General features: G+C 37.1%; 1 protein-coding gene across 1 annotated transcript; it reads left to right on the forward strand.

The window, feature by feature from the left end:
- Window positions 1-6,663: 6,663 nt before the first annotated feature.
- Window positions 6,664-7,722, forward strand: LOC142162988 (uncharacterized). Its single transcript, XM_075220231.1, has 2 exons — window positions 6,664-7,055; window positions 7,158-7,722. The coding sequence occupies exons 1-2, from the start codon at window positions 6,664-6,666 to the stop codon at window positions 7,720-7,722; spliced, it is 957 nt and encodes a 318-aa protein (XP_075076332.1).
- Window positions 7,723-10,819: the final 3,097 nt, after the last annotated feature.

The raw sequence follows: 10,819 nt of genomic DNA on the forward strand, positions 1-10,819 counted from the left end.
TGTAGTGGGCGTTTGAACATAGGAATTGTAAAATTCCCCCCAAAAAAAAAAGTGAAAATGACCTTTGAAAATTAGAGTTGTGTTTGGACATAAATATTATTTTGGGTTGTTTTTGAAGTTTTGTGAGTGAATTGAGTGAAAATTTTGAAAAACAGCTCTTTTGTGTTTTTCAAATTTTCGAAAAATTTCAAAATCCATCTTCAAGTGAAAATTGGAAATTTTATGGTCAAACACTTATTTCGAAAAAAATTTGAAAAAAAAATGAATTTTTTTATGTCCAAACGGGCTCGTAGCCCTTGGTAAGTTTACCAAAGACGAAAATGATTTATTTGATATTATGGATGGCTGGTTACGGAAGGACCGTTTCATTTTTGTAGGCTGGTCCGGTCTATTGCTCTTTCCATGTGCCTATTTCGCTGTAGGGGTTGGTTCACAGGTACAACCTTTGTAACTTCATGGTATACCCATGGATTGGCCAGTTCTTATTTGGAAGGATGCAATTTCTTAACTGTCGCGGTTTCTACTCATGCTAAGATATCTTGTAATAATTATTATTAAATTAAGAATTTGAATTCTGATTACTAATTAGAAATTGTATAATATTTATTATTAATAGAATTTGAAGAATTTGAAATTCTTAGTATCTATATATCTAAATCTAACTGAGTAGGTATAATAAGTGTAAAGAATGTAGAACTGTAGAACTAAATAAATGGACTTATTCATCTCCTACCTGAGAAAGATATGTATCATATAAATTTTATTATTTTTTTTCATTTCTTTGTCTTTTGTTCTTGTCTTCTAATTTTCTAAAAATAGATAAAGAGTTTCTTACAGATTATCGAAAGATTCGTTCGAATCTGACCCAACATGAATTTTTAGCTAAAATGGTTTTTCGGGAGATAGAGAAAGATACAAAACTCTATTATCTATATTTGAATTTCCAATTATATACCTAAGACAAGAAGAAGAAATTCGTTTTATTTTCCTAATTTCAGGAAAGGAAGAACTCACTCTTGTTGATAAAGGCTTCTTGATTCGTAATCAGGAATATAGGTCAAAAAAAGAGTTATCCTCAACTTTAGTTTTGAGTCTTTCTACAATTAGATCTTCTATCACCAAAGAAAGTGCCATTATTATCTTATTTACTTTGATTCCTACAAACTAACTACTTTTTTGCTACAAACACAAATAAAATAATTGAACTTAGTGCTCTACTTGATTTTGCTTGATTTTTGATTCAAAGGAAAAAAGGCGTGGAGCTTAAATAACTCACTCAGAACGCTTTTTAAAAGATTATGTGGTACAATTAGGTCGAATAAACCCTTCTGGAATAAGTATTCAGCTGTTTGTGAACCTTCGGGTACTGTTTTATTTAATGTTTGTTCAATTACTCTTTTACCTGCAAATGCAATGTAGGCATTGGGTTCGGCAATAATGATATCCCCCAACATACCAAAACTAGTTGTCACTCCACCAGTTGTCGGAGATATAAGGATTGATACATAAAATAACTTTTTATTTAATTGATAATCATATAAAGCAGACGATATTTTAGCCATTTGCATCAAGCTCAAACTTCCTTCCTGCATGTGCGCCCCCCCAGAAGCACACACTATAATAAGGGGTAAAATTTGATTGGCAGCGTATTCAATCAAACGGGTGATTTTCTCTCCGACTACGGATCCCATACTACCCCCCATAAACTGAAAATCCATACTACACTTGGCTCTACACATTTACAGAGCTAACCCATGTCCAGTGCCTGGCAGAGCTAAAGGGGCTTCAATCCTTACTCTTTATCCCCATCTTCGTCCAGGCTAACGGGGCCTTACTTATTCAAGGGGGAGCCTCGAAAAGCATTGTTGAGAGGAAGACCCTTGGCCCCTCTTCATTCTCTACAGGGTTCCAAACCTTTCTTCAACATAGGTGACAACGAGTCAGGCAGTGATGGAAGAGATCAAACACGGGAATAAGATACTTCACCATAGCAGGAACCTCGCTAACCTTAGATGCTAGTTAGTCTAACCACAGGGGTCCCCTCCTGCTTTCCCACCCACCGTAAACTCTTACTACCTTCAATATTATCAAGAATATTTAGACCTTATAGCTCTCAATCAAACCTTTGATCTCATGCCAAATTTTACTATTGGGATTTCCTATACAGGCCTGGGTTGGTCGGCTGAGGAAAAGACAAATGGTATTTGAAGGAATAGACAAGGCATGATTTTCGTCTTGATGAAGTGTAGAACGGGGTTGTCTTTCCATTGAGCCGGGGAGACAATCCAAATCGTAGTTAGTGTCCATTATTTGATTGAGCACGACGTGGTCTGCTAGTCGCGTTAAACCATCCAAAGGAGTATCGTCAACCCCCAAAAGCCGTATACACGTTTACACATCCTCAAACCATCATAGGCAATAAAAAGTCTGGCAGTTGTCTCTAAACATCGTGTATGTTACATGAAAAGCTCGAAAATTCTTTAACTTTCCAAGACACTGGATAAACACTAATCATAACAACATTACCCTTACGAGGATCATGCCATAATATAGTTATTGTCAAAGAAGATGAAAATGAAAGAGGAGTTAAATTGTACGAAATAAACTACACCCAAATCAAATACAATTTCACTCAAGATTTAATTCAGTACATTAGTAAAAGACCCAAACAGGTAGGAAAAGGAATGCACACCAAGTAGTTAACCAATAAGGAAATTTCGACCAACATAACAACATACAATACAAACAACACTCAATTTATTTCATAACATGATATAAGTAAAAGAGATAAAATATAAAAGGAGAATATCGAAATGCACATATCGATATGGTTGTCCATTGTCAACAACATCCGGCACAACAGGAAGTTGTTGGTATTATTTATAATGCAAAGTCAAAATTTTCTTTTTGAAAATCCATTTACAATTAATAGTCATGAGTCTTTTTATTTTTTAAATGTTATATCTATTTCCAAGTGGTTTCTTGCATAAAGCCTTAAAGCCAAGCGTAACGACCCAGACGACCGTTTCATGAGTTATAACTCTGTTTCCCCCATTTCTGCTTCTTATTGATTTGTTTATCTGTATTAAGTGTTATCGGGTTGGTTGGCTCGAGTTCGGAGAGGTTTTGATAAGGTTTGAGACACTTAGTCTCTTTTGAGTGAGCTTAAGTTGGAAAAGTCAATCGGATATTGACTTATGTGAAAAAGGGGCTTGGATGTGAATTCTGATGGTTCGGATAGCTTTGGCAGGTGATTTGGGACTTAGAAGCATGATCGGAATGTGTTTTGGAGGTCCGGAGTAGATTTAGGCTTGAATTGGCGAAATTGAAATTTTGGTGTTTTTCGGTGGATAGGTGAGATTTTGATATAAGGGTTGGAATGTAATTCCGAAAGTTGCAGTAGGCCCGTTGTGTCATTTGTGACGTGTGTGCAAAATTTCAGGTCATTCGGACGAGGTTTGATAGACTTTTTGATCAAAAGCGAAATTCGTAAGTTTTTGGAATCTTAGGCTTGAATTCGATGCCATTTAGTTGATTCGATGTTATTTTAGGTGTTTTGGATATTGGTATAAGTGTGGATAGTAATATATGACTTGATGGCGTGTTTGGTTGAGGTCCCGAGGGCCTCAGGATGGTTGACGGAAGAGTTAGAGTTTGGGTGTAGCTGCAGATTTTCTGCTTCTATCATTTTCGCACCTGCGGATTGGGGACCGAAGATGCGGCCAAGGACGTGAAGGGCAGGAGCCGCAGATGCGGAGAGCTAAGCGCATCTGTGATAGTGCAGGTGCGGGTATTTGGCCGCAGGTGCGGTTTTGGGCGGATTAGTGACTTCCGCAGGTGTGACCCTCTGGACCGCAGGTGTGGTCACGCAGGTGCGTGTTTGAGGCCGCAGGTGCGGTATTCCTGGGCCAGAAAGTATATAAATCCTCCTTCGCAATTTTTAGCCTTTCTTCACCATTTGAAATTGATTTTGGAGCTATTTGGGGGATTTTTAAGAGGGAATCAGAGGGAACTTCATTGAGGTAAGATTTTTTTAACATAAAACTCGTTCCTATGGTGTTATTTCATTGATTAAGCTTGAAATTTATGGAAATTTGTGGGTAAATATTGAAGAAACTAGGGCTTGAGATTGGAGACCTTTTATTAAGGATTTGAGGGGTCATTTGTTGTCGGATTTTGGTACTTTTGATATGGATGAACTAATGGAAGGATAAGGAGTTTATTGATGTAATTTTTATCGAATTTCGAGAAATGGGCCCGGGGGTCAGGTTTGGTTAATTTCGGGATTTGTATTATAATTTGATTACTTTCGCATGGGCTTCGTTCCCTTAGCATATTTTGATGTCATGATTCTGATTTTGGTTAGATTTGACGTGAGTGGAGCCGAGGTGAGAGGCAAAGGCATCGCGGGCTAGAGTTTGGACCGAATAGAGATAAGTAATGATTGTAAATGTTGTCGTAAGGGTATGAAACCCCGGATTATACATCGTGGTGCTACTTTGAGGTGACACACACGCTATATGACGAGCGTGGGGTCGTGCACCGTTGGGAATTGTGACTTAGTCCATCCTGTATGACTGTTTAACCGCGTATTTGGTTGAAAACTATTTGTTAACATCATATTTTGGGTTGAATGCCATATTTGGGCCTCGTGCCAACTATTTTGGACCTTTAGGAGATTTTTGCTACTATTCCTCACTGTTTTGACTTCATATTTGTACTCGGTCATGTTGTATTCTACTATTTTCATAATTCAACCATATTTACTCTATTTTTTACATTTTAATGATATTTTGGGTTGAGCATCCTATTTTTACTGTGCCCGAGTGGCTTTGAGATATTTATGACTGAGTAAAGTCGAGGGCCTGTATTGTGAGGATACATACTGATTCATGATTATGAGGCCGAGGGCCTGATTTATTATGCCACGAAGTGGCTTATTATAAGGCTGAGTGCCTGTTTGATTATGCTATGAGATGACTTGATATTGCGCTTGGGCTGTAAGGAGCCCCTCCCGGAGTCTGTACACCCCCAGTGAGTGCGGGTACCTAGTGCGAGATGTGATATAGCCCGAGGGGCTGATGTTGTTCCATGTTATAGCCCGAGGGGCTGATACGAGTGATTGTGAGATAGCCCGAGGGGCTGATTTGTGTTTCTATCCTTTTCTCCCTGTTTTTCTGCATTCGTTTGAATTGTTAAAAGATGTTTTAAAGAGGTTTTTACTGAACTAAGGTATTTTTACAAGCTTTTGCTGCCTTATTGCATTGTTCTGGTTTTATACTGTTTTGTTGTAGCATTATGCTATGTTTTACATGTTTTTCTTATCTCTTAGCTGCCTTTACTTTTATTACTTACTGAGTTGGCGAACTCACATTACTCTCTGCACCCTGTGTGCAAATCCAAGAGTCTCGGGTCATGCTAGCGAGGGATTATTGCCTTCCAGCAGGCTGTTTGGAGTTGACTAGGTAACTGCTCGGCGTTCGCAACCCAGTGTTTCTCCTTCCTACCTTTACTTTCCTTTGTACTAGCTTTGGACTAGACTGTGTAGTCTTTTTCATACTCTTAGACGGATTTTTAGATGCTTATGACTGGTGACACCCCGATATCGGGCTGTGTTGTTTCCGCATTGTTCAGTTCTACTCTTTGTTATGGGATTTATAGCTTATTTATGACTTAAAAATAAATTATTATAATTGTCTTAATTGGTTTGGGGGTTGTATCGGCTAGCCTTATTTCATGAGAGGCGCCATCACGACCGGGTCCGGTTTAGGGTCGTGACACCAAGTGTTGAATGACTTTGACAAATGGCTATGCAAATCTATCATGTGTCTTCATGCATGGAAGACTAGGTACACTTGTTAATATTGAAGCCAAGTGGACTAATATATTTGGACAAGTGTTAAAAGGCTCTTCACATTTGTCATACATGCAACCTCCCTAATTGCCTATAAATAGGATGATCATTAGCCATTATATTCACTCAGTTCTTAACCAATAATTCATCTTGCTAATCATTATTTTCTTCCTACAATATTTTAATTTCTGTAACAACTACAGAAAATACCTTTATCTTCTCTTCTTTCTGGGCAACTATTTTAAGAAAATTCTAAACTTCCATCCACGAGTGCACGTTTTTGGGGTGTTGTGGAACCTTGGGGAGCAACCAGTCTTAACGATTTGCACTCAGTCGGGCCAAAATCGCTTTCAAGGTAGTGGCTTGCCACGACACAGTATTTTTTATAAGTTGTTCTTTCCTTCTTGTTCTTAGTCAATATTATCTACTCATTTTTCTTACAATTTGAAAGCGATTTTACGTATAATATTGACTAATGACCACTACTTTGAACAAAATACTTCATGGTCTCTCAAAGCTTGAGCCTTTAGATGGAAACAATTATAAGTGTTGGTCCTAGAAAATTTTAATTTTCTTTGAACAATTAGAAGTTGATTATATTTTGTTTAACGAACCTCCTGCTGATATTGTTGTTGATAATTCTAATTCTGCCAACATTGTTGTTGCTAATGATGCTGTTAAGAAGAAATTTAAAAAGGATAATAAAATTATGAGAAGGCATTTGCTTAACCATATGACTAACCCTCTCTTTGATTTGTTTATAAATTATAAATCTGCTAAAGTCGCATGAGATAGTTTGGAGAAGAAATATGGTACTGATGACACAGGAAAAAAAGAAGTATGTCGTTGGAAAGTGGATCAAGTTTCAGATGGTTGATGATAAGCCAATCATGGAACAGGTTCACAAGTATGAGAACTTGACTGCTCATTCTTTGAACGAGGGCATGGAGATGTGTGGGATTCTTCAGGCTAATGTTCTGCTTGAAAAGTTTCCACCTTCCTGGAGTGATTACAGGAATCAACTGAAACACAAAAAGAAAAACTTAAATCTTCAAGAACTGATCAGTCACGTGAGGACTGAGGAAGCAAACCATCTCAAAGGCGAGGAGTCTGAACGACTTAAGGATAAGATGAAATTTCTCTCTCTTAATTCTTGTAAAACTAACCTTGTGGAATATTCTTGTACTTTTGTGAAAGATAGGTTTAAAGGAAAGTAGAAGAAAGGACATGTGAAGAAGCAGAATTACTTCAATAAGCCAGAGGGCCATATTCAAAAGTCGAAACGACCTTGCTATGTCTGCAGCAAAATTGGTCATAAGGTTTTTCAGTGCAACCAAAGGCAAGGACAAAGCTCAAATATTGGAGGAAAAGCTCAAGTCCAAGCTAACCTTACTGAGGGTGGTGATGTCATTGCTGATGTGGTTGTTGAGGCGAACATGGTGGCTAACAAGACTGACTGTATACTGGACACAAGCATTTTAAGGCACATTTGCGCGAACAAGAAACTATTTCACGACTTTGAGGAATCCGCTGATGCCGAGTGTGTCTACATGGGTAACTCCACTACAACTAGAGTTATGGGTAAAGGAAGAATTCTCCTTCAGTTAACTTCTGGAAAAACCTTAGCCTTGAACAATGTTCTGTATGTACCCTCCCTTCGTAGAAATTTAGTTTCTGGTGTGCTTCTCAACAAAGCAGGTCTTAAACTTGTTTTTGAATCTGATAAAGTTGTTATTTCTCATGGAGGAGACTTTGTTCGGAAGGGTTACCTTAGTGGGGGTTTATTTGTATTGAACTTTGCTCAAGAGATTACTAATAATTCTAGTATTTTCAATTCTGCTTATATTGCTGTGTCTAATGATTTGTAGCATGTTAGACTAGGTCATGTTAATATTGTTTCTATTAAAAGACTTAGAAAAATGGAATTAATTTTTGCAATTAATGTTGATAGTTTTTCTAAGTATCCTATTTGTGTTGAAGCAAAACATACCAAAAAGCCTTTTTAAAATGTAACTAGTAAAAAAATAGAATTGCATGAACTAGTACATTCAGATTTAGCAGATTTCAAGAATACTGTTAGTAAGGGTGGAAAGAAATACTACATCACCTTTGTAGATGACTTTTCTAGATACACTAAGGTATATCTTCTTAAGTCAAAAAACGAGGCTGAAATCATGTTTTTGAAATACAAGGCAGAAGTAGAGAATCAATTAGACAGAAAAATCAAGAGGCTTAGGTCTGATAAGGGTGGTGAATATAGTACTAATGCTCTAGAAGTCTTTTGTGAGAAAAATGGTATTATACATGATGTTAGTACTCCCTATAGTACTATTTTGTATTTTGTATTCTGTATTTCATATCTCTTATAAAACTGTTATTTTATTATGCATTTTATGGTACTAATATATCGTCTCCTGTTGCTTTTTTAAGCCGAGGGTCTCCTGGAAACAGCATCTCTACCCTTCGGGGTAGGGGTAAGGTCTGCGTATATATTACCCTCCCCAAACCCCACTTGTAGGATTATACTAGGTCGTCGTCGTCGTTGTTGTTGTTAGTACTCCCTATACTCCCCAACAAAATGGTGTAGCCGAAAGGAAAAATAGAACTCTTAAGGAAATGATGAATTCTATGCTTTTGAGTTTGGGTTTATATGATAATATGTGGGGGCTATTTTATCTACATGCTATGTTCTTAATAAAGTCCTTCACAAGAAGTTAGATAAAATCCGTTATGAGTTATGGAAAGGGTTTGCCCCTAACTTGAAAATTTTGAAAGTGTGGGGGTGTTTGTCTAAGGCTGGTCTACCTAATTTTAAATAAGTAACTGTTGGACCCAAGACTTTTGATGTTATTTTCATTGTTTATGCTCAAAATAGTGCTGCATATAGATTTATGTCATTAGATGGTAGTTCTATTTATGAATCTAGAGATGTAGAATTTTTTGAGCATATTTTTCCATTGAAAAATAATGTGCCTAGTGTTGTGCCTAATAATGTGTCTACATCTATGTCTATTAATTCTCATATTGTGACTTCTTCTAGTGTTACTGCTAATGAGTATGAAAATGAACTTAGAAGAAGTAAGAGGCATAGAATTGAAGCTAGCTTTGGTCCTGACTTTGTTACTACTTTCTTGACTAAAAATATTGATCTTGATATTTGAGTGATGAATTAGTATCAATCTATTTAATAGGAGAAGACCCTAAGACATACAATGAAGCAATAAGGTCAATAGATGCTAGTTTTTGGAAAGAGGCCATTAAAAATGGATTAGACTCTATAGTTTCTAATCACACTTGGGACTTATCTGATTTGTCCAATGGTTGTAAACCCATAAGTAGCAAGTGGATATTTAAGAAGAAATTGAGACATGATGGTACAATTGAGAAATATAAGGCCAGACTTATTATTAGGGGTTTTAGCAAAGGAAAGACAGTGATTACTTTGATACGTATTCTCATGTGACTAAGATAGCGACTATTAGAACTCTTGTTGTTTTAGCCGCTATTCATAAACGGCACCGTTCCACTTAAATGATCAATCCAGGTCGTTGATCTCATCAGATCAAACGGCCAGGATTTGTTTCCCCATCTGGTATATAAATCTAATCCCTTACCCAGCCCCCCAAGCCAAACCCCTCCACTTCGTCTCCAAGAACCAGAGACCAAACGACGCCCTGAAACCCTAGCCGCCCTTATGCCCCTTCACCTGAAACCCGGTGGCAACAACACCGCCGGCCACCCAAATAACACCCCTGAACCTTCTAGCCACCCTCTCCACGAATCCATATTCCATTTACTTCGAATCTCAACAGAACTCTTCAAATCTTCAATCAAAGATCGTCCAAAAAACCTCACCTTCTCCGATTAATCCCAAACTTACACCACTAAGCCACCTGACCTCCCTTGTTCCCAAATCACCCCTACTTTTGTTCAAATCCCATTAGAACTAGTCGAATCTTAAATCGACTAACAAACCCTAAAAAGAACAAGAATGGAACCTGTCCAAAATTTGGAGAGTTTTGAGGTTGTTAATCGACCTTAGTCGAGTGTTCTCAGTCGAGAACACTCGATTAAGGTCCATTTTTGGCCTCAGAAGTTCAAGTCGGAATTACGAAGGTCAATGAGAACGGAGTTCATTTGGTTTCTGATTTTGAGGTATTTCTCCTCTTTTCCTTTTTCTTTTTTGATTGTTGTTTGTTGTTTGCCTAATTAGGTTTCATTGCTATGTTTGTCAATTACTTCTTCCCCCCTCTTTTGGACCTTTTTCTGGTCCAAATTTTCATCACTGTATTAATTGGATTTTATAGTTAATTGGATTTAATTGAAATCGCTCGAACCCCTGTCTGTTTGGTTTCACTCTGGATTAGTTTCTTCTTTACATTGTTGAGTATTTCGAGTTAGGCAAGTTCAGTGAGTGATTGTATAAAACTGTGATCGTTTGATATTACTGTTGGTTCAAATTGTCTTATTATGTTATGTTTGATTCTTTCCTCTCCGTTGCCAATCAGTTTGTTGCATATGAATTCGTGATATTACAATGTTTCATTCATTTTTGTCTAGGTTTGGTTTAGAATTGTGAATGTAGTCAGTTATTCCCATATACATGTGCATCTTAGCAGTTTAATATCAGTTTGCTATTTGATCTAATCTGTGTAGTTTGAGTTGTTGTTTGATTTTGATTAAGGAAATTGGTTATAGCTGATGAGGTACAAGGGATTGGACTAGGACAGTAAATCACAGTAATTTCAGGGGTAATTTGGGATTCAAAATTTGGAGAAATGATTTAGTTTGAGTGGGCTGTCAGTAAAGTACTTAATTAACCATTAATCTAATGTGTTAGTGGGTAACAAAACATAATGGTATGGGGAGGTTTAAAAGGCATTGATTAAAATATGTTGCCCATACCTTCTTGAACTTTAAATAAAGAAAAGACAAGGGTTAATGAAAAAAAAACATACTCTAGTG

Source organism: Nicotiana tabacum, chromosome 8 (assembly GCF_000715075.1).
Source record: "Nicotiana tabacum cultivar K326 chromosome 8, ASM71507v2, whole genome shotgun sequence".
NCBI lineage: Eukaryota > Viridiplantae > Streptophyta > Magnoliopsida > Solanales > Solanaceae > Nicotiana > Nicotiana tabacum.

What these genes read in the sequence shown, in the direction of transcription:
- LOC142162988 (XM_075220231.1), top strand. Translation starts at nt 6,664, where the DNA reads ATGGTACTGATGACACAGGAAAAAAAGAAGTATGTCGTTGGAAAGTGG. An exon ending in TGTACTTTTGTGAAAGATAG is followed by an intron (nt 7,056 to 7,157) that starts GTTTAAAGGAAA and finishes CTATGTCTGCAG; the next exon opens with CAAAATTGGTCATAAGGTTT.